This window comes from Rhinatrema bivittatum, chromosome 4 (genome assembly GCF_901001135.1).
Source record: "Rhinatrema bivittatum chromosome 4, aRhiBiv1.1, whole genome shotgun sequence".
In the NCBI taxonomy this organism is placed as follows: domain Eukaryota; kingdom Metazoa; phylum Chordata; class Amphibia; order Gymnophiona; family Rhinatrematidae; genus Rhinatrema; species Rhinatrema bivittatum.
The window spans coordinates 240,780,488-240,804,921 of NC_042618.1; the positions used below are offsets into that span (position 1 = coordinate 240,780,488).

Consider the following 24,434-nt stretch of genomic DNA (forward strand, 5'->3'; position numbering starts at 1 on the left):
CCCACATGTGAGGGCTAACATCCTGCTGTCCTAGGAGAACACCTGTTACAGGTAAGCAACTGTGCTTTCTCTGAGGACAGTAGGATACATAATCTTCACATTCCTATCTGCCTTCCTTAGGAATTAGTTTTATGAATTCTATAGCTTTATACAGAACTGAGGGGTGCCCCATGTGCACACCACTGAGATGAGAAGTCCCATACATGCTCAGTAGAGCATTGTTAAAAGTGTAGAGCTTGAGTGAAGCTCCGACCTAGACTTCATCGTCTGATTTTGCCCATGGATGAGTCCTATGTATCTTGCTGGCTTTGGAGAAAAGTTTGTAACACTTCTTCCTCAGTGGTTAATGTGACTTAATGAAATATTAGCAAGGAAATCATTATCTAGAGGATGACAGGAAAATTATTGGGCTCTATGCCTTTAGAATCTCAAAGGAAGTTTTATCTGCATGGTTGGCAGCATGTGAACATTTTTTATTTCCCTTCCTGTGGATCGCCCAAGGAGAGTGCCAGTAGAAATAATCAGTAATCCCCTGAAATTGATGAATGCTCAGAAGTACTGATTAACTGAGGAAAAAGACTGCAAGAGACTGTGTGAATGGATTTGAAGGAGTGGGTGGATAAGTGGCAGTTGCAATTTATAGTAGAAGAAAAATATTTTAGGAACCAAAATAAAGAATGAAAACATACCTTAGAAGGCAAGATTCAGAGGAACACCATCAGAAACCGCTGAGCACACGACTTAGGAAGCAAGATATTGTTTGGAAAAGTTTTAGCCACTACCTAACTATTTAGATTGTGGCTGAAAATTCACCTATCAGAATTTAGCTGCACAAAATCTAGCCACCTAAATCCGGTGCTCAGTGGTGTCTGAAAAGAGCTTATTATCCACCCCCACAAACCATGATCTCTGATTAAAGACCCCCACCGTGAGCTTTCCTACCCTTCCTGAGCCCAGAGGGCTGTGATCTTCTTTGGAGGAAGGAGTGTCAGGGATGGGGGGAGAAGTAAGGAATTTGAGATCAGGGTTCACGGAAAGGGTGAGGAATGGAAAGCAGCTCTGGCTCGGAGGTTGGGATTAATTTGAAATTGGAGTTGAGAGGTGAAGGAGGTGGGAATAGGAGGTAGGAGGGATACCAGTGCCAGTTTAGGGCTTAGGATCATTACTTTTAAATCAGGGTTGTTGGGGATGGGGAGCTTGAAAGTCAAAAAGCAGAAACATAGATTTGCACCACTTTGTGGAATGGCACAAATCTATACAAGTAAACTAGCCACATAAATTTTGAGGATCAAATTTATATGAATAGTTTTCCACCCCCACCCCCAGACCTTTTTCCACCTGTGGAACACCCATTTTTTGAGTAACTATATTTAGCCACTCGAGAGGGAGGGAACAAATTCCTCCCTGTAAATCTGAGTAACTCCTTAGTTACCTAGCTACTGTGATGGTAGTCATCTGTGGATTGCCCCAGGAACGAGCAGCCTAATATATGGAGTAGCGAATCCAGGCCAATGACAGTGAAAGCAGAAAAGTTGGACATCTTCCACCTATGCCAACCACCTTCCCCTCAGATGCTGGTGGCCAGCAAGGCATGAAAAACAGGGGTATCCCCTGGTACCAGCAAGGATTATAATGCTTGGAATCGGAGCACGGAACTTGACACAGCAGGAATCCAGGAAGAAAATCAGGCAGGAACAATGAAAGAAGAAACTGAAGACCATGATGTCTTTTGGATACAGGTAACAGAAACTGAGCCAGAGTCTGTAGGACTAAGTTCTGACAACTGAATGATGAAACTACCTGAGTATAAATGCAAGTCTATACAGGAAAAAAGATGGCCACAAGTGGGAGGACTGGATAAATAGTCCAAGCAGCTCACAGTGCCACCTGCTGGCTGTAGGTGAATTTGGCAACAGATCTTCACAGATCCCTTTGAAAAGAGATACGGTATGTTAAATTGTGAAGGTAAGATCTGCAAAATGGTAGCCCTCACACATGGATGACATCATTGGATGGAGCCTGGCACGGAACTTTGTTCTCAAAGAATCTAGAACTTTCAAACATGCCCTTCTGAGCATGTGCAGCTGTAGTCATTACCTTGCCCCCTAGGCAGAATCCCTCAGTCTCTTTTTTTCCACGGAACTGTGGAGTCATGGGAGCTGTCTCTCTCACAGTATCCAGCGTTGCTCTCTCCTCACAGTTTTTGTAAGTGATTTTTTCTAGTTGCAACTATTTTCTTTCCTTTACCTTATGGCAATTTTATTTATTTTTCCTTTTTCTTCTTCATTCCTTTCTCTGCCAGCCGTATGGCAGGCCTTAGTCGCTGTGCAGTCTGGCAGAGTCTATTTCTATCCCTTATTTAAAAAAACATAATACTGCACCAGCAGTTTAATGTCTGTGCTCTCTCCTTACTTTGTTTTTGTACCTTTGTCAAGTACTGGCAGGACTGACTGAATGCAGTCCAAAGGTGATCTGTGTAGGCCGCTGAGCCTGGGGAGTCGCCTGAGTTCTGCCCGGGCAGGAGTTCCATGTCGTTTCACCAATCGATCGGCAACAGTGGAGGTTCAGACAGTGCAGAGATCGAGGACCACACTGTTCCTGTGGGGGAGAGCTCATCCTCCCCACATTCAGAGGAACTAGTCTCCATGGGCAGAAGCCCTGGATGATGTAGCCTCTTCTCCTTCTTGCTGATGATGGCAGAGCAGTCTCCTTGTGAGAGAGAATGAACAGGAGCCTGGGCAAGCAGCTTGTTGCCATACCTTCGGTGTCATGACCGTAAAGGTTGCCCATGCACATCTGTGACCACTGATCTGATGCATCAATGTCAGGACTGTGTCAGGGGCCAGGTCTGCCATTGCATGCCATGGTCACCCTTGACACGGTCGAGGTGCAGGGGTGCCCTCAATGACATTGGGGTTCATGACTGCTCTCGATAATGTAAGAGCCTTCTGGATGTAGATTAGCGGCACCAACCTCTAGTGTTGGGGACTGAGTCTACTATCAAACGCCATGGTCCCCCTCAATGCTATCAGAGCCACGATGTCAAAGCTCTCAATGCTATCGATACCTTAGAACCATCGATGCCTCAGTGCCATCAATGTCCCCGATCCCATCGAGGTGCATGAGTGGCCACCCTGAATGTCATCAAGATGCATGGCCTCAATACCATGGCCGCCCTCGGGGCCATTGCAGTGCATGGCCTCTGCCATCGCAGTGCAGAACTGCCCCAATACCGTTTGGCTGCCATGGAGGCCATCAGGCATGTTGGCCATGGATACTTTTCTTTGCCGTTCTCGACAATTTTGAGCACCACCCGAGGCACTGGGATCGCCATTGGGCGTCCTAGTCATCCCCAAGGCCGTCGACCACCAAGGATCTTCAGAGCCCTCAAGTGCCACTCAAGCCCTCGAGCGACAGGGATTTCAGCCTTGAATGCATCGAGCGCTCTGGTTACCATTTACTCAAGATATCCTGCTACACTGAGGCATCCAGGCGCAGTGATCTAGACCCCTCGAGGTTCCTTGGCGGGGCTCTGAGGGGCATTGTGCTGTCCCATCACTGGCCTTTGGCTAATCGGGCACCATAGAAGCCGATGATCTTGGAGACCCTGAGCTGCTGAGAATGGGGGCATCGGAGCCCTCGTTGGCCTCGTCTGGATTTGTGCACCATCGGTGTTAATGAGCACTAGCAAAGCTATCGTCAGCCTTGGGCGCTGTCGACGTCTCCATCAAGCTCGCAGCATCAACGTCCTCAGATGGATAGGTGAGTCAAGGAGAACAGTTGATGGTGCGGGCAATCATCTGTTCCTCTGGGCACCGATGGGGCGTGTCAGGGCTGCAGAGCCTCTGTCTGCAGGCACCCCTGACATCTCACTTGGAAGGTTCTCTTCCTTCTTGCTTTGACGTCCGCTCGCAGGATCAGTGAGCTACAGGCGCTGGTTACTTACCCCCCCCCACACACACACACTAAATTCCTTCATGACCGGGTGGTCCTTCACACGCATCCCAAATTTTTGCCTAAAGTAGTCTCTGAGTTCCATTTAAATCTCCTATCGGCACCCAAATTTCCGGGACTTCGCTTCGTCCAGTGTAGACTCCTTCATTCCACCGTTGCTGCCTCAGGGCTGACCTCCCTGATCTCTTCATCTACTAGATTGGTATTGGTGAAGCGCCAGCTGGCCTCCGTACATCATCCCACTCCACCTGCCATTGGTGGGGCAGGCTGACAGGCATAATGGGTCTTCTGCCCATTATGCCTGTCAGCCTAACATGGGCACACTTCTTCAGAGAAAACAATTATGATTAACAAACACATTTTTAATCAAATTTAAATGTTATACAAAATTACAAAAATACATTTTTACAATATGATTGACATTCAAATATGAAATAAATCATTGCTGGAATCACATCTCAACCCATAAAAACACAGTAAAAACAGTCAAAACCACTCGCATTCATTCTATTCCTGCTTAATAGATAAAAGGTAAAAAACTTAGGAAGTCATACAGACTCCTTTTGGAGAATGCTATCTGAAGAAACATTGAATGTAAAGCAGTAACACACTGCTGGGGAACACTATTCAGTTTTGGGGTTAAATTCTTGGAGTGGGAACCTTTTCATCCTTAGCTATGTGACATTGTGCACTAATGTTGCTTTAGTCTTTGTAGATTGATACCTTATAAACAACCAAAAAAAAATGCATGAGCTTTTAAGACACAAAGATCCCTTCTTCAGATACGACTTTATGAGTAATAACACGGTGTTAGTAAAATAACATTTCTGTAGTTGTCTATATTTGAGAGTTAAAATGAGCTGCAAAAATGTCTCCTGCAGGGAAATGTGTGCATGTACTGAACACATGGTAATAGACCCAAAAAGAAGTTAAATTAGCACATATTTGAAACTTGTGAGCAATAACACTAATTACTGGATTGCTATTCACAGGTTTTAAACTTGTGCTATTTCAATCATTTTTTGTTTGCAGTCTCGTGACAGAAATCTCTTTTAACAAAAAGACTCTTGAGTTGAATGCACTATATCATGAGTTGAAAGAATACACCATGAGCTTGATAGGTTTCTGTGTACAGTAATTAAAAGTACCTGTGATTTCAATAGTAAACCATACAATTGTGACTTCAGAGTTGCTGGAGTAGAAGACAACATAAAGATTGTTCAAAATCATAAAGGCTGAAGCTTTAAGAGGACAGTTTTCAAAGGCCTTTCCATGGGTAAAATCTTATAGGGTCAATATCGAGCAGGCCAGTGAGCAGGAAAGATTCTTGGTTAACTTTATCCAGATATTCAGTGTAATTTAGCCAGGTAAGCCTGCTGGATAAAGTTATTTAGTTGTATATATTTTTTTTTTTAATATTTAAATTTTTATTAGACAATGCAAGAACATTATACAAGCCATGAAAAGTTTCATACAGCTAGATCTTCGTGGAGACAATCACATTGTCCAGAATGTTTCCCTTATATTCCCATCCCTCCCCCCCTCCTCGTCCCGCAATGTGCAGTAACAAACATACAGGCGGTACAGTTGTACGAAAACAATAAACAAGTCATAGAACAGCAAGAAGAACTGAAAACACTGTACACCTTCCCATCGAAGGCTGTGGAATAAATCAGTGCAGACGTGCCTCCAACCTTCCATTTCCATGGAAAAGCCCGAGGGGGGTGGGCCCCTCCCTCGTATTCCAATATCATTTACCCCTACGGATACCCTTGACTCCAATGTTCAAAGGGCCCCCATATCTTCCCACAGTGGAGCAATGAATCCCTACGACAAGCCATAATACGCTCCATAGCTTTAATGTTCATTAATGTGTTCACTACCAGGCTTCTTGCTGGGGCTTCCTTTTTCTTCCACCACCTAGCCACCACCTTCCGTGTTGCGATTGCCATATACCTTACCAGTCTCAATTTGTAAGTGCAAACATTAGCATCCCGAGCCCTAGCAACCACAATTCTGGGGGATAAAGGTATCTCCTCCTTCAGCATGTCTCTTGCTAGCCTCTGCATTTGTACCCAAAATGAATGAATAACCGGGCATGACCACCATATGTGGAAGAAGGTCCCGACCTCCTGATCGCACATCCAGCAGGTATTGGAAAGCCTAGGGTACCACTTAGCCAATCTGTCCGGGCTCAAATACCACCGAAAGAATACTTTATGTCTGCTGCTATGATTGAGAACGAATATAGAGTGTCTCCCCAGACCTTGAAAACACGCATCCCATCTATCATTATCCCAGGGGCCCTCCATGCCTGCTTCCTATGCCCTAATATGGGCAGCTGAATACGGCCCTCCAGCTTCTAATAATTTATAGATTTTGGACATCAATTTGGGGATTTTCTGAGAAGCTACACAAAAGCTTTCCACCAAGGTAACTCCTTTCTGAATGTCCCGATGAACCGCCGAACTATAGAAGAAATGGCATATGCTAAGAAATCAACTAGAGTAAGGGCATACTCCTCCTGTAAAAGGTAGAACGGTTTCATAGCACCGGCTTGCCATATCTGATGTACTCGAGTGAGAACTTTCTTGTCCCAATTATAAAAAGTTTGATTGTCCTGTCCGGCTGGGAAATCAGAGAGCGAGCAAAACCGTGTCGTAAAAAAATATCCCTTCTTCCCAGTTAGACACTCCCTACATTTGTACCATAAAATTACGGTACATCTCAAAGTGGGTAATACATTCTGCCCCCTAAGATCAGGTCTTGTCTTATCCCAAAATATATCAGCAAGGGAATCTCTGCTCAATATAAACTGCTCAATATACATCCATTGCTTCATATTGCTGGTGAGATGACTCTCCACCACTGCTTGAAGTTGGGAGGTCACATAATACTTTTTTAAATGTGGAATTCTCAAGCCTCCTCTACTCCTTGGTCTATATAATACCTGTCGTGCCACTCTAGGTGGGCCTCTCTTCCAAATGTAGGAAAAAATTCTTTTTTGCAGAGATTGGAACCATCCATCAGCAATCAAGCAAGGAAGCACCTGAAACTTATAGCTAAGTCGGAGAAACAGGTTCATTTTCACCACAGCTATCCCATTTCTATCCCATCTCTGCATATCTTGATAGATATTTCTAAGTAGGGGATCATAATTCGCCTTGAAGAGTTCTGTCTGGTTAAACACTATATTTATTTATTTATTTAAAAAAATTTTCTATACCGTCGTTAAGTTAAATACCATCACAACGGTTTACAGAAGGGCACGATAAAGAGAAATATGGGTGGTATAGATTACAAATTACTCGTGTGCCATCATAGTACAGTAACAATGTAAAATAATAAACTAGGTGTGTAAATTAAACCTGATTGTTAGGAACAAATTAGGCAGTTTTATTTTAACATTAATATGCTTATGTAGGTTACTAAAAACTTCTAGCTTGGTGCATCCTTATCGCTCAACTATTTTTCTCCTTTTCTTTATCTTTATAAAATGCTTGTTTAAAAAGCCATTTACCCCCATATTTACCACTATATTTACCTCCAAATATCTCACCGGGCCTCTTGTCCATCGATAAGGAAAGAGTTTTGATAATCTGGATTTTTGCTCCTCATTTAAGCCTATAGGTAAGATCTCAGATTTGTCCATATTAACACGGAATCCAGAGACCCCCCCCAAATTGCGCCAACTCTCTGGTCACTGCATTTAGGGATATCTCGGGATCTGTGACTGTAAAAATAATATCATCTGCATATAACGATATTTTGTAGTGGTCCTTGCCCAACTGTATCCCATGAATGTCCTGTAAATTACGTACCATTTCAGCCAAGGGCTCTAAACTCAAAGCAAAAAGTAAAGGCGATAAAGGACACCCTTGCCTTGTTCTGCGGTAAATAGGGAAAGATTCTGTGTAGCCTCCATTGATCTTAATACATGCTCGTGGGTCCATATACAATGCTTTTACCCAATCCAAAAAATGCCCTCCTAATCCTATATTTTCCATCACAGCGAATAAAAATGGCCAGTGTACTCTGTCAAATGCTTTTTCAGCATCAATAGTTAAGAGAAAAGATGGGATGTTGTCTTGTTGCACCACCAAGATAAGGTCTAGGATTTTCCGAATATTATCGGATGTGGATCGTCCTGGCATAAACCCTGCTTATTGTATTTGATCAGCTCCGGGATCACCGATCGCAGGCTGGTGGATTTAGTTGTATTTAAGACAGTGCTTTCCCAGACCAGACTTATGCAGCTTGTGTTGAATATTGGTGCCAGCCAGATAAATTGTAGTCATGCCCTGGAAAGCCCTCCACCTTACCTCTTCTTATCTGGCTAAATCTTAGCCAGGTAATGATTTACCCAGGTAAAAATTTCAGTGGTGAGAGAGAAGAGTGTACTTGGATTTTCAGAAGGTGTTTGACAAAGTTCCTCATGAGAGGCTTCTAGGAAAAGTAAAAAGTCATGGGATAGGTGGCGATGTCCTTTCATGGATTACAAACTGGCTAAAAGACAGGAAACAGAGAGTAGGATTAAATGGACAATTTTCTCAGTGGAAGGGAGTGGACAGTGGAGTGCCTCAGGGATCTGTATTGGGACCCTTACTTTTCAATATATTTATAAATGATCTGGAAAGAAATACAACGAGTGAAATAATCAGATTTGCACAGAGTACTTAAATCACAAGCAGATTGTGATAAATTGCAGGAAGACCTTGTGAGACTGGAAAATTGGGCATCGAAATGGCAGATGAAATTTAATGTGGATAAGTGCAAGGTGATGCATATAGGGAAAAATAACCCATGCTATAGTTACACAATGTTAGGTTCCATATTAGGAGCTACTACCCAAGAAATAGATCTAGGCGTCATAGTGGATAACACATTGAAATCGTCTGTTCAGTGTGCTGCGACTGTCAAAAAAGCAAACAGAATGTTGGGAATTATTAGAAAGGGAATGGTGAATAAAACGGAAAATGTCATAATGCCTCTGTATCGTTCCATGGTGAGACCACACCTTAAATAATGTGTACAATTCTGATCACCGCATCTCAAAAAAGATATAATTGTATGGAGAAGGTACAGAGAAGGGCTACCAAAATTATAAGGGGAATAGAACAGCTCCCCTATGAGGAAAGACTAAAGAGGTTAGGACTTTTCAGCTTGGAGAAGAGACGGCTGAGGGGAGATATGATAGAGGTGTTTAAAATCATGAGAGGTCTAGAACGGGTAGATGTAAATCGGTTATTAACTCTTTCGGATAGTAGAAAGACTAGGGGGCACTCCATGAAGTTAGCATGGGGCACATTTAAAACTAATCGGAGAAAGTTCTTTTTTACTCAACGCAAAATTAAACTCTGGAATTTGTTGCCAGAGGATGTGGTTAGTGCAGTTAGTGTAGCTGTGTTTAAAAAAGGATTGGATAAGTTCTTGGAGGAGAAGTCCATTACTTGCTATTAATTAAGTTGACTTAGAAAATAGCCACTGCTATTACTAGCAACAGTAGCATGGAATAGATTTAGTTTTTGGGTACTTGCCAGGTTCTTATGGCCTGGATTTGCCACTGTTGGAAACAGGATGCTGGGCTTGATGGACCCTTGGTCTGACCCAGTATGGCATGTTCTTATGTTCTTAAGTGTGAATTTAAAATCTTGAGATTTGTCCAGCTAACTTAAAAGTTAACTGGACAAACCCTTTTGAATTTTGACCTCTATTTACTGAGGTAGAATGCCAGTTTAGAAAACTCTCTTCTTTCCCTCACCAGAATGCTTCTAAAAATATGAAGACTGTAAAACATTGCACATGCTTTTTGTCACATGTAAGGAAGGCTTTCCCAGAGGCATGTTTTGGGCAGGAAAAGAAAATAACACACAGGGAGAAAAACCTTTAAATATCTGCACGCAACAACATATGCGTCTGTAAATGGCGGCTCTCAATTTTATGCTAGTATTTTATAACCCATGTGTATCATATATTTGTGCAGTTATAAAATACGCATAAATCTATCCTGCAACATTAATGCATATATATACATATATGCAAATACATTAAGAGGTAGATATTTAAAACTTATCCAGCTAAGTAATGTATCCGGATAATCTGAAGATTCGCTACTCAGCCAGCTAACTCACTTATCCAGATAAGTCTGAAGAATCGCTACTTAGCCAGCTAAATAGCAGTACTTCAGACATCCATATAAGTTACTTAGCCGTCTAAATAGTGATTCTTTAGAGTTATCCAGATAAGTTGGAACATATCCAGCCAAGTGATGCTCAAACTATGAATGTGTATATGATTCAGTAAACGATCATATTTTTCATATCTTAAAATTATATGTATAGATATTTTACATGTGAAAATGAAATAGGATTAATCAGGTAAGTCCCTATTTAGTTGGCAAATTTTCTAATGTGTGCTTAAAGGAAATTAACCTATTTTCTGATTTCAGGTCAACAAGGTCCTCCTGGTTCTTAAGGCTGAACTCCCCTAATACAGCCAGACCTCCTACCCAGCCAATAATATAGTATAATAAACATGTTTGATATCACTTATACAAGATAATTAGCAGGTGTAAAATTATGCAAGTAAGCTGTCAAATCTACATGTGCAAGTCTCTTTTAAAATAGCAACTTATGTGCATAAATGTTGGCCCCACCTAAGAATGCCTCTTTTTTACCTGTGTATACCTTTATTTGTGCGTAAATGATTGATGTTTTTCAAATAGCATGTATGCAAGTACATGTTCATTTTTTCATGCCACAGATTGTATTTTAAAATCTATCAGGTGAATTTTCAAAGAAGTTACACGTGTAAATGTATCAATATCACAAAAAAGGGATCAATGTGACCAACTCAACAAATTGTAGCTCACACATAAGCTGACAAACTCGAGAATGAATATTTCAAAACCATTACATGTAAACCGATCCGATATGGTTATTTACTATGAAGGTCGGTATAAAAAACTGTTAAATAAATAAATATCAGAAAAATATTTTGTGCAACTCATGTGAGTTTAGTATAATCCGCATCACATGTAAATGTAACATAATATTGTAAAAGTTTTCAAAAGCCATTTACTTACATTAAGTGCACTTAATGTGGCATATATTATAGCAATTTTCAAAAGTCCACTTACACAAGTAACATTTACAGATATAAAACCCAGTTTTAAGTGTGTAAATGCTTTTGAAAATCAGGCGCTAAACACATTATTTTCCAGAGAAATTATATCTATAAAAAGCAAGTGCACTAGCTTCTGGCTTCTATGAAAGCCCTAAGTTGTGCAGGCTCTAGGAAATTATACATAACTCCAGAGTGCTTTACACAGCATTTACATGGATATTTTAGGGTGAAATTTGCACCTAACTGAAGTACAGAAGAACGCATATTTAAAAATTCTTTACGTCTAGTTTGAGTTATTTTAACTACGTCAGGATAAATCCAAATCGGATAACCATATACTTTACTTTGTCTATTTCTAAAAAATTGTCTCATCACATAATTACGATCGGACAAAAAAGCAAATGAAATTAATAGTGGTTTCCTTTGAGTAATCTCTGTGTCCATAGATGTTTCTAATATTTCAGAAATATTTATCCCAGGTGTTTGAGACTCAGCTCCTTCCATTGCTTCAGTTTGTGTCCTTTGTTGTAAATAGTAAGCCTTAGTAATCACTGGCAAAGCCGCATCTGGTATTTTGAGAATTTGTTTCATGTAATTACGAAATAAGTCCATCGGAGAAAACAAGGCAACAACAGGAAAATTCAGAAAGTTTTGAAAGTTAGGTATAAGGTACCTGCAGACTTCACATCTGTGTGGAAAGTTAGAAAATTGCCTTCTACATGACTATGGCCTTGCTTCAGAGGAGAAATGCATATAGGTGACCTCGGCAAAATTCACCAAATGTGCTTGTTTGCTGCATCATGCCAGTCAGGTAACTGATGCGTGAAGGAGTGATGTCTTGTGAATGTGATACCTTCTTTGTCTCTTACCCTCTTGTTCCTATATTCTACTAGGTATCTCTGGAAGTTTAAACTTTGATGAAGAAGATACAGATGAAGAGGAGGGAACCAGATCAAGATCTCGTTCACCAAATTCTGAAAGTGTACGACCTGCATCTGCATCCAGCAAAAAGTCTGTTACTGTGAGTGTTCCACTGTATTTCCCACTCTCATCCTTACCAGTCTGTTCCCTGCATATTGGCCCCAACAAGAATTCCTCCTTTTGTTACAACCCTGTAGTATTTAGTACCAGTAGTGTACCCAGCAAGAAATGTTTGGGGGGAAAAAAAAAACCTCTTCATATCACTGGCTGGAAAATTATAATTTCCCCAGAAGCTTTTGTTTTATACTGTTCTAAAAACTTAGGTAGTAGTTAAAATATAAGATTATATTTTTTTTCACAGTCTTTGCAATGTGATAGCAAAAGGCACAGACTGTGAAAATCTGATACTGGAAATAATAAAGTCTTTTCCTTAAGAACATAAGAACATGCCATACTGGGTCAGACCAAGGGTCCATCAAGCCCAGCATCCTGTTTCCAACAGTGGCCAATCCAGGCCATAAGATCCTGGCAAGTACCCAAAAACTAAATCTATTCCATGCTACTGTTGCTAGTAATGGCAGTGGCTATTTTCTAAGTCAGCTTTATTAATAGTAGGTAATGGACTTCTCCAAGAACTTATCCAATCCTTTTTTAAACACAGCTACACTAACTGCACTGACCACATCCTCTGGCAACAAATTCCAGAGCATAATTGTGCGTTGAGTGAAAAAGAGCTTTCTCCGATTAGTTTTAAATGTGCCACATGCTAACTTCATGGAGTGCCCCCTAGTCTTTCTATTATCCGAAAGAGTAAATAACCGATTCACATTTACTTGTTCTAGACCTCTCATGATTTTAAACACCTCTACATTATCTCCCCTCAGCCGTCTCTTCTCCAAGCTGAAAAGTCCTAACTTCTTTAGTCTTTCCTCATAGGGGAGCTGTTCCATTCCCTTTATCATTTTGGTCGCCCTTCTCTGTACCTTCTCCATCGCAATTATATCTTTTTTGAGATGCGGCGACCAGAATTGTACACAGTATTCAAGGTGCGGTCTCACCATGGAGCGATACAGAGGCATTATGACATTTTCCGTTTTATTCATCATTCCCTTTCTAATAATTCCCAACATTCTGTTTGCTTTTTTGACTGCCGCAGCACACTGAACCGACGATTTCAATGTGTTATCCACTATGACGCCTAGATCTCTTTCTTGGGTGCTAGCTTCTAATATGGAACCTAACATTATGTAACTATAGCATGGGTTATTTTTCCCTATATGCATCACCTTACACTTATCCACATTAAATTTCATCTGCCATTTGGATGCCCAATTTTCCAGTCTCTTCTCCATGGCCTATTATAACTTTTGACCAATGGGTCTTTGGCATTATAAGAAGAGAGCACAAATTGAATCTATTTGGCTTCCCACCAAATCGGCCCCCCCCCCCCCCCCGGGACCCAAAATGGGGTCACTTGCCACATCAACAACTGTTTCAAAAGGAGCTTTCCTCCCTTTTAGAGACCAGAGCGGTTGAACCCATTCCACCAGGGGAAAGAGGTTGAGGATTTTACTTCATGTATTTCCTGATTCCTAAGAAAACAGGAGGGCATCATCCCATCCTAAACCTAACGGCTTTGAAAAAATTTATCAAAAGAAAAAAGTTCAAGATACTTTCCTTTAAATCCCTTTCTTCTAAAAGGGGTCTGGCTTTGCTCTCTCGATCTCATGGATGCTACACACATACATACGCACACACACACACACACACTCACACTCATCTCAGATTTGCGGTGGGGAGCCATCACCTCCAGTACTGCCCTTTGGCCTAGCATCAGCCCCGTATGTCTTTACAAATGCCTTACCAAGGTGGTGACACACCTATGCAAGCTGGGGGTGCATGTATTTCCCTAAATGGGTGGGCTGGTGCATGATGCCCGGGTTCCACGGGTGACCTGGGGCCAAGTGCAGAGTCGGTAACGCCTTTCCACATTTCCAGGGCAAGCTGGAGGACTGGGTTGTTTTACCTCATGGGTGCTGCAGCGCCAGTGGGTAGCAGGGTAATGAGGTGCCTTGTAGCTTCCTGGCCACAGGTGATGATGTCAGAGGCCCCTTAAAGCACCTGCCACGAGACTGGGACCAACCTCTTTGTTCCGGACTGCATCTGCATCTCTGGTGGCACTTCAGATGCAAACATTCGGCTACTTCAGTGGGTAATCCCCTCCTTTTCCTTTGACTATAATGAGCCAATGGCACTAGACAAATGACCGGAGAATTCTCTCTCTCCCTTGCTACCTTGATCAGGCGCATTAAAAATAAAAACAAAGAAATAGGAGTGATGGCCATGTGACCCAAGATGGCAGTTTAGCGAGTCGTCTGGGCATCTGGTTCTCCTTACCTGATTCTTTCCTTGTGGATTATGCCACATTCGGCCCGCAAACGCAGGGCAAGGGAGCGTCTAGCTCCGGAGACATCCTCACCACAAGTTTTGGCGGGGCCGATGGACACCCACGTATTTCGGCACACAGAAAAAGTCGTGGAGGGCTCACTGGGAGTGGAGCGGGGGGAAGAGGAGCCTGCAACCTCCCCTGAGCTGATGACAATGTTGTCTCCAGTAGAGAGATCACTGCCTGAGAATCCAGCGGAGGCCCGACCCCAACATTGGTTGGTGCCTTAGGTGAGTCCCTCCCAGAGCCCCCACTGTTGGAAGGAGAGGCCTTCTTTTATCCATGCAAAAATGTGGCTCCAACTGCCCTAATCCAGGGTTATGGGACAGAATTCAAATATTCCCCATTTCAGATAACAGAGTTGGTGAGGCCTCAGCAGTTTAGCCTCAAAACGATTTGGGAAGCCATTAATGCTTTGAATATAAATGTTTCATTACAAGTTGTTAATATTTCCAAAGTAGTTCAAAATGTGGATAGAAGATAGGAATCAGTGGAAAAAGATATGGATGAAAGTAAAAAGATTCAGGACTTACATAATACAAAAATTGAAAGTCTTACTCTTACCCAGCAAGAGATTATCAAGGAAAATAATTCATTCAATTTTAAGTTAGAAAATTTGGAAAACCTAGCTCGTGCAAAGAACATTCGTTGTATAAATTTTCAGAAGATCCCATATATCTCTCCTAAAGATATCTGGAAAAGGTACCTAATTGAGTCATTGAAGATTCCAGAAGAAACACTTCCTATAGTAACTAAAGTGTATTACATACCACAAATAAAGTCCTATCTCAAGAAGAAAAAGAGTTTCAAGTGAAAGAAGCACCAAAGCTGAATATTTCTGATATATTGGAACATTTGGATGAAGATCTAGCAGTGCCATCTACTTTGATTGTCACGTTTCTACTTGACTCAGACAAGGAGAGGATCTTTAAAAAATATTTTCAACATCGGAAGGAACCTTTTTTGAATTGCAAAATACAGATGTTCCCTGATCTTTCCATGCAAACGCAAAAGCGTGGGTGCCAATTCTTGCTATTAGGACCTAGAACATTACAATTGGGAGCATTATATGTTCTTAAATTTCCATGTAAATGCTTTTTAAAATACCAAAGGGTTTCATATCAATTTTTTCTTCCTTCCCAATTATTTAATTTTCCTAGTAATAAGGAGGAGAGTTTGGGTTAGTTCCCAGTTTCTGGCTAAGGGAGTTTTATGGAGCACAACTATCTTTTTTTAATGTATTTGACCCATTACCGCTAATTTCTTGAGCATTACCTCTAGATTGTGAATATCAGGAGCACGATTGGTCAGTGCTCCGGTACAGGATGTGTCGCCACAGGGGGAGCAGCATGAGCCCATGCAGTTGCAGGGGGATGTCGGGCAGTCTTCACACTCCCAAAGAAATGATAGCTGTTTGCAGGGAGTTCAGCATATTCCAATGACTGTGTCGACCCCTGGGCCAATTATGGGCGGAGGACCAGGGTGCACAGCATTTAACCTTCAGCCTCAGGTATTCCCATCATGGAGGAGATTAGAGCAGAACTCATCCTGTGATGGTGTTCCAGGGCTGCTAACACGGGTTGGCCTTACGGTCACTCTTTCCCTGGTTGCTAATGGAATAGCGGTCCCCAGAATTATCAGATATTACAGCAGTGGTCCTTGGCGACTTATCCAAGGGGATATCCATGACCCCCTTATCCCTGGGGTTACTGGTCTGGCCCTCAAGTCAGTTACAACTCCAATCACAGCATCGAGATGTCACACAAAATCCCAACCAGTGGCAGCAGCGGTGCATCTCAGGGGCCAGCAATCCAGCCTTTGGTAGCTGAAGACCAATCCAGTGAGGGACCCAGTGAAGTTAAGTCTCACAGCTCACCAGTGGTCCAAGGGGGAGGTCGGGAGGATTTGTATGCGTCAACAATGTCTGCGCCTCAAGATGCAAGTACTGAGGAGTGGAGACAGAACGGGTGAGTTATCTGGGGTTTCAGTACCAATCTCACAGCTGTTGGGTGGGGGGGGGCAGTAGCTGCAGAAGCGGCAAAGAGAAATGGAAAGGGAAAACAGAAGCATAGAACCTGCCAGTAGCTCCAATACGTCATCCGGATCAGAGAGTTCAGACAAGGACAGCACAGTGAGGCCATCTACTGGGACTGAGAAGGGAACCAGGGGTTTCCTGCTCTCATGAAGCTATCTCAGCTATGGGAAAGTGTGCCTAAAGCACTGCACAGAAAGATAGAGGTAGAGATACATAGACATCTTTAGGCTAATGGAGGGAGACGGGAGAATGCGACAAGAAGAATAAAAAGAATGTGGATGTGTCCCGGGGCAACAACAAAAAAGCACCCTGGAATATAATAAATTGGATACGAGCATTCCTGAGAATGTCAAGCATCGTTGCACAAGACAATCTTTTACAATACGGCCCAATGCTTAGCTATGCCAACACTATTCTCGAGGCCTATAATGTGGAGCTAGCACGCAGCATAGTTTTTGAGACTGCTAATGACATGAATGTTTAGATGAATGATTTAAATTTTTTATTTTAAATTGGAAATTTTGTTTAATATTAAGAAAGAAAGATTGATGCTTTTGACTATTGTATTGTTGTCTGTTATCTGTTAGATAATTACAAATATTGTAAACCGTTATGATGGTTGTATCCAAATAGCGGTATATAAAAGCTTTTAAATAAATAAATAAATACAAATGTTGGGCCTGGCTGAATTATGACGAGTGGTTCAGGGACAAAATGGAGGAAAATCGCTTCATGTCTTGGGGGACTCAGGATATGAGCCTGTGGTTAAAGCAGATGACAAATAAAGCGAGCGACGCCGGCTCTCGAGGTCAGCCAGTAACAAAACCCAGCTCATCGGTGGCCACACTCGGCAGGTCCTCTAGTGCAGTGGTTCCCAACCCTGTCCTGGGGGCCCACCAGCCAGGGTTTTCAGGATATCCACAATGAATATGCATGAGAGAAAATTTACATGCACTGCCTCTATAACATGCAAATTTTCTCTCATGCATATTCATTGTGAATATCCTGAAAACCCGACTGGCTGGTGGGCCCCCAGGACAGGGTTGGGGACCACTGCTCTAGTGAACCATGTGTTGGCATTTCAACAAGTCGTCCTGTATTTTTCAAGCACGTGTGCATGGTGTGCGCAGCTCCCCATCTGGCAAGTAAGTGCACAAGGAAACCAGGAACCAAGAGTTCAGCTACAAGAAAATGAAGTTGAAACATTCAACAAGGCTCTGTCACCCATTAAGTTGGACAACATGATGAAGTGGCTTGTGCTATACCCCAAGCATGAGGAGGCAACAAGGATTGCGCGGGGTTTTGTGAGGGGTTCATAATTCCATATCAGGGTTGCATTATCAGCACAGCTGCTGACAACGCTCCATCCACAAATCGACACACTGACATTGTACAGGACAAATTAAATATCAAATGGCAGGATGGCAGGCCCATTTTCCACACTGCCTTTCTGTGAAACGGTGTTATCGCCTCTGGCGGTGGTCCCCAAAAAGAAACTGGGAAAATATAGATTGATTCAGAACCTCTCTTACTCATCCAGTACTTCCATCAACAACCACTTGCCTCACGAGGAGTGCTCAGTAAGGTATGCATCATTTGATAGTGCCATATCCCTACTGAGGAGGTGCGGAAAGGCAGCGTTAATGGCGAAGACTGATATAGAATCAGCATTCTGGTTGTTGCCTGTCTACCCGTGCAGTTTCCAATTGTTGGGCTTTAAGCTCTGTTGCCAATTCTACTTCGACAAGTGCATGCTCATGAAGTGCTCGGTGTCATATGCCTATTTTGAGACATTCAGTTCTTTCTTGCACTGGGTAACTGCCAGACGGGCAGGTATGGATAACATCATCCATTACCTCGATGACTTTCTCTTTGAAGGGCCCAAAGGAATGGACTCGACTGCGTGCCTCTTGCATACCTTCCAGGACATAGCCAGCGACTTTGGGGTGCCATTTGCGTACGAGAAGACTGAAGGACAAATCACCACCATCAGTTTCTTAGACATTGAGCTGTACTCTGAGAAAATGATATCCAGATTGCCCAGGGACAAGTTGTAGAAGCTGCGAAACATGTTTGACAATGCCAGGTGAGTTAAAAAGTTGACTATCTGGGAAGTTCAGTCCATTGTGGGCATTGTGAATTTCACTTGCAGGGTGATTCCAATGGGGAAAATATTCTTAAGATTGGCAGCGGCTACGGTGGGAGTACAGCATCCACATCACTTCATCAGGATATCCAAACCATTGAGAGAGGACATAACCATTTGGGTTTCATTCTTGAGAGAGTATAATGGCATGTCTATGTGGCAAGAGTTGCCAGTGTCCAGCTGCAATTTGAACATTCAATCCAATGCTTCAGAGGGTTTGGGGGTTCGGGATGTATTGTCAAGGCAGTTGTGGTAAGTGGCATCATGGCCTGCCCCTGGGTCAAGGTGGGGTTAACACTCAATTATAATTCTTGGAGTTATTACCATATTGGTGGCCTTGAGAATATGGGCGGAGCAGGCTGCACGATAGGCATATTGTCTTTGGCGTGATAATAAGGCAGTGGTCCATTTACAAACAGGCAGTTTGAAAAATGCACCAGAGTGGCAGAACTATTGAGGCAGTGGTGATAGGCCAGCTTCCATATTAATACCACGGTTACGGTGAGACACATCCCTGAGGTGCATAATGGTATAGCTGATTCATTATCACTTGCTAAATGGATTTATTTTGCAAGCAGGGGCCTGAGCAGAAGAGACAGGAACTTCCAGTGCCGGACCACCTATGGAGCATTGGGCTCCAACAACAGTAGAACTGCTGCAGCGACCAGTTGCCCCCTCCACTTAGGATGCATACTGCAGGGGATGTGGTCGGATATGTGGATTTCTGAACCTGCACAGTTGGAAGACCGGACCCATATCAGATGACCTAATTGTGCATACATTTCAAGGGCAAGGGACATGGGGTTGTCCAGGGATCTAGTGGTCAAACAGTTGGCAGGGTTGGCCTTCTTAACAAGGGCATAGGATTGGGGGGATCTTAAAAAGAGATTCCTGGTATGGAAAATGCTAAGTGGCTGGGCCAGAAAAATAGGGGTAAAAAGAGATGATAGACATCCTATAACACATGATATTTTGATAAAATTGTGATATGTTTTGTCCGATATATATGAATCTGTCTTCAAAACTTGTTTTTTCGTCTTGCTTTCTCTCTTCCTTCTTTGGTGCACTGAGCATTAGTGAATTAGTGGCTGCCGCTAAGAGCGACGAAGAAAAGACAGGCAGGTCGGGGTTTGACACTTTCTCTTAGATGACTAGAGCACCAAGTCACATGTCCAGTAGCTAATTTAGAGGGATTTTTGGTGATTCGCCCTTTAGGAGGTGTCCATCTCTCATCCATGGGGACAGAATCCCTCTTTTTAGATACCAGTTCTTGGCATTTCTGAAGCGGGCTATAGACAGGCTGAGCTTGGATAGCAGTAAGTTCAGGAGCCGTTAGCGCAGTGCAGGTGGGGTTGCGTATCAATGAGATAAAGCGGATAGGAGATAATGCTCTTCGGTCAAGAATGCTTATGTCAGGTTAGTTCGTGTACACCCATAATCTCAAGGCATGTCCCCCACACCCAGGCAGTAGGGTGTGGGGCATTCCTTCGTGCATTGGGCAGCCAAAAGAGCTTGGGAGAGCATTTATGGATTGCATTTAGGCTTGGCCACCCGGTGGGGTGGGGGGGGAGGGGCTGTATCGAATGGATCAGCAAGCGCGAAATGCATTGGGGTCAACTTCTACCTAGTCTTCATTTCAAGAGGATTCAGTTTCAGTGCCCGACGCCATAATTGTGCATTTCAGAGGCAATGACTTGGGGTGTATGTCGTGTAAGTAATTATTGCCATTAGTGAAGAGAGATTTAGCCAAGTTAAATTCATGGATCCCAGGCACATGCCTGTTTTGGTCCGATGTTATTCCACACAGGAAATACAGTGCACAGAAGGTATGGGGGCATGAGCATAGGGAGTTAAACAGACAGATTGGGGTCTGGATGCAGCGGGTAAGTGGGCAGCAGATACGACAATTCTGAAGGCCTTTACTGGCTGGACAAGATACATCTGTTCGATATTGGGTACGACCCAATGCTCTGAAGGGTATGCTAAGGTATATATAGTATGGCCACAGCTGAGCAGGTGGTGGGGGGCATGAGGCAAGTGCCAACACTGCCTCATGCTTTTGACAGGTACCCGGGCTAGTGGGGAATTGTCAAAACAAGTTGAACCTGTACCATGGAGGTATGTCAGCCACGGGGCTGATGTATTGGGCATGTTGCCGGAAGCCGGGGTACCACACCCAGGACATAGGACTCCCTTGCTTTGTGACACGGCAAGGGGCAGGGGTTGCCGAATGTCCTGTCTTGCTTGGTTTTCGTGGCGGGTGGACGAAATGGGGCATGGACCAGTTGTGGGAACTGTTTATATCAGACCAGGTATGGGTGATTTATTTATGCTGTTGTTAAATAAAAGCTGTGGCCTGTTTGTTTCCACATTACTCATCATTGTTGTTTGTTTGGGGGTAAGGGGTTGTTTCGGCACAGTGAACTCATGCAGAGTTGTGGCTCCCAGCATCAATGGGTGGGCACGTGTGACCTGGGCCAAGTGTGGAGTTTGTAACACCTTTCCACATTTCCAGGACAAGCTAGGGGCTGGATGGTTTTACCTCTTTGGTGCTACAGCATCGGAGGGTCACAAGGGAATGATGTGCCTGGGAGAGGAGAGACAGTCGTGCAATGCGATGACCTCAGTAGCCCCTTTTCAGCCACGGGTGAATGACATCAGTGGCCGAGACAAGCATCTTTGTTCCAGACTTGTGTCTCCCACCCACCCACCTCAACAGTTTAGTGCTTTCCAGCAGGAAGGATTTCTTTAGTCTATTAGATAGGAAGATTTCAGGACTTCATAGGTGGGGGGCACGATGGAACCTGGGTAACCAGAAGTTAACAGAAATGTTCATTTATTTCTATTATTATATGTACTAACATTTGAAACATCCTACAATGGCAGGCAGCTGCTATTGTTGGTTTAGTTCTGGGGAAATTCTGCGCTACTGCGGAATGCAGAATTTGCACAGAATTCTCCCTTCCCGCAAATTTCCTCCCTAGCTTTGCAAAATCCACCGCAGCCAAGTGCATCTCCCTTCTGAATGCTCTGCCAAAAGAGGAAGCAAAAACTGGAAGCATTGCGGCACTAGTGAGGTTCGCCGTCACGGAGAGTAGAACCATCGCGGCACGGGCGCACGCACGGAGAGCAGAGGCATTGCAGGCAAAGTTCCTGTGTGGAAAGCAGAGGCAGCGAGGCACGGGCGAGGTTAGCAAGCTGCGCTGTGCAAAGGCCAGGACCCTACAATCGGAGAGTGGAGTGAGAGAGGGAAAGAGAGAACATAAGAACATGCCCATACTGGGTAAGACCAAGGGTACATCAAGCCCAGCATCCTGTTTCCAACAGTGGCCAATCCAGGCCATAAGAACCTGGCAAGTACCCAAAAACTAAGGTCTATTCCATGTTATTGTTGCTAGTAATAGCAGTGGCTATTTTCTAAGTCAACTTAATTAATAGCAGGTAATGGACTTCTCCTCCAAGAACTTATCCAATCCTTTTTTAAACACAGCTACACTACCTGCACTAACCACATCCTCTGGCAACAAATTCCAAAGTGTAATTGTGCATTGAGTGAAAAAGAACTTTCTCCGATTAGTTTTAAATGTGCCACATGCTAACTTCATGGAGTGCCCCCTAGTCTTTCTATTATCTGAAAGAGTAAATAACTGATTCACATTAACCCGTTCTAGACCTCTCATGATTTTAAACACCTCTATCATATCCCCCCTCAGCCATCTCTTCTCCAGGCTGAAAAGTCCTAACCTCTTTAGTCTTTCCTCATAGGGGAGCTATTCCATTCCCTTTATCATTTTGGTCACCTTCTCTGTACCTTCTCCATTGCAACTATACCTTTTTTGAGATGCGGCGACCAGAATTGTACACAGTATTCGAGGTGCGGTCTCACCATGGAGCGATACAGAGGCATTATGACATTTTCCATTTTATTCACCATTCTCTTTCTAATAATTCCTAACATTCTGTTTGCTTTCTTGACTGCCGCAGCAAACTGAACCGATGATTTCAATGTGTTATCCACTATGACGCCCAGATCTCTTTCTTGGGTGCTAGTTCCTAATATGGAACCCAACATCGTGTACCTAATGCATGGGTTATTTTTCCCTATATGTATCACCTTGCATTTATCCACATTAAATTTCATCTGCGGGGGAGTGAGCGAGTGAGAAGGAGGGGGTCTGTCTTCCCCGAGGCCTACCTGGCTCCGAGGACCCCGAGAAACCAGCTGCCGGCAGGAAGTGCTGGGGGCGCGGCTGAGTGACGTCAGCCAGGGCATCCCTCCACCGACTACAAGACTCGCGGTGTGGTGAGCATTGCCCGGGGAGTGAGCGAATGAGAAGGAGGGGGTCTGTCTTCCCTGAGGCCTACCTGGCTCCGAGGACCCCGAGAAACCAGCTGCCGGCAGGAAGTGCTGGGGGCGCGGCTGAGTGACGTCAGCCAGGGCGTCACTCCACCGACTATAAAAACAGCGGAAGTGCGGCGCTTGGTCGCCGCCAGCGCGGCTTTGCCCGGCTTAGCCTGGAAGAGTCCGGAATTCGGCGTTGTACTTTGGCCCTTAAGACTCTTCTATCCAGTTTGATGGGTAGAAAAAGAAAGGCAAAAATTGTTACATCTTCACCCGTCCTTCAGTACCACACAGGATCCATGGACCAACATGTGATCCGACAGTTGGAAAAGCCGGATGAAGACAGTTTGGGAGCTACATCGTTAGAATCTCTAAGTCCTGGCGAGGGACCTTCATCTCCACCGCAGCCGAATCTGGAACCATCAAGAGAAGCGGCAAGTAAACTGGTAGGAGCAGTTCAAGGGGACTCATATGAGTCACAACCATCTGTTTCTCCTAGAACTTTGGAAATAAGACCTTCCCCAACTTTAGAAGTTGCTAAAGTTAAGCTCCCAGTTGATATTCAATGTGGCATTGACTCGGTAGCAATACCTGAAAATGTGACATTGGTAGACTTAGGGCGGATGATATCGCGACTTGATAATAATATTATGTTGATGAACAATTCTTTGTCAACTGTGATTAATGGTAATAGGGTGTTGATAGATGAACATACTAGGAAAATTAATCAATGTGAGAAAGATATGGGTGTTTTGACAAACAAGGTTCAATTGGTGCAGAATTCTGGTGATGTGTTTATTAGAGATAGCATTGTTATGCATAAAGAAATTGAATATATAGAAAACATGTTGAGAGTTAAGAATTTAAGAATCATAAATTTTCCATTGACACGTTTGTTATCACCAGAGGAGATGTTTAAAAAATTCTTAAGAGAAGTATTGCTTTATGAGGATGATGCTATCCCAAAAATATCTAGAATATTTTATTTTCCTCAAAAAAGAGTAAAGAAGGATGAAGATAATATGGTTTCAGATGCTCCCTCTAGTTTAGGGGTATCAACTTTCCTAGAAGAGTCTATAGACATAATTACCAATAGGGCAACCCTCTTTATTTCTTTCCTAACAGAACAGGACAAGGAGAATGTCTTCAGGAAGTTTTTTAGGTATAAGGATGTGCTTTTCTGTGGTCAGAAAATTCAAATTTTCCCCGATGTGGCTCGCGTGACCCAAGCAAAGAGGAAACATTTTTTAACTTTAAAAAATCAGGTATTGGCATTAAGTGCTACTTTTTTCTTGAAATTCCCATGCTTGTGTTTCATAACATATCAGGGGAAAAATTTGTTTTTTCAGACCCAGCACACTAGAAATGTTTTTGCTAGATAAAAATCAAGCCGCGATTTCAGAGAATGAAGTCCAGTTAAATTGAATAACCTCCTTCTTTCTCTGTTTAAATTGAACTAGGGCAC

At 43.2% G+C, this 24,434-nt stretch overlaps 1 protein-coding gene across 2 annotated transcripts in view; it reads left to right on the forward strand.

Annotated features, from left to right (window-relative positions):
• TULP3 (TUB like protein 3) overlaps positions 1–24,434 on the forward strand; it is a 186,380-nt gene that overhangs the window by 89,049 nt on the left and 72,897 nt on the right. For both annotated transcript variants that reach the window (XM_029599970.1, XM_029599971.1), the window contains exon 5: positions 11,973–12,100. In XM_029599970.1, coding sequence (XP_029455830.1) covers positions 11,973–12,100 — 128 coding nt within the window. The remainder of the gene's footprint in view (positions 1–11,972; positions 12,101–24,434) is intronic.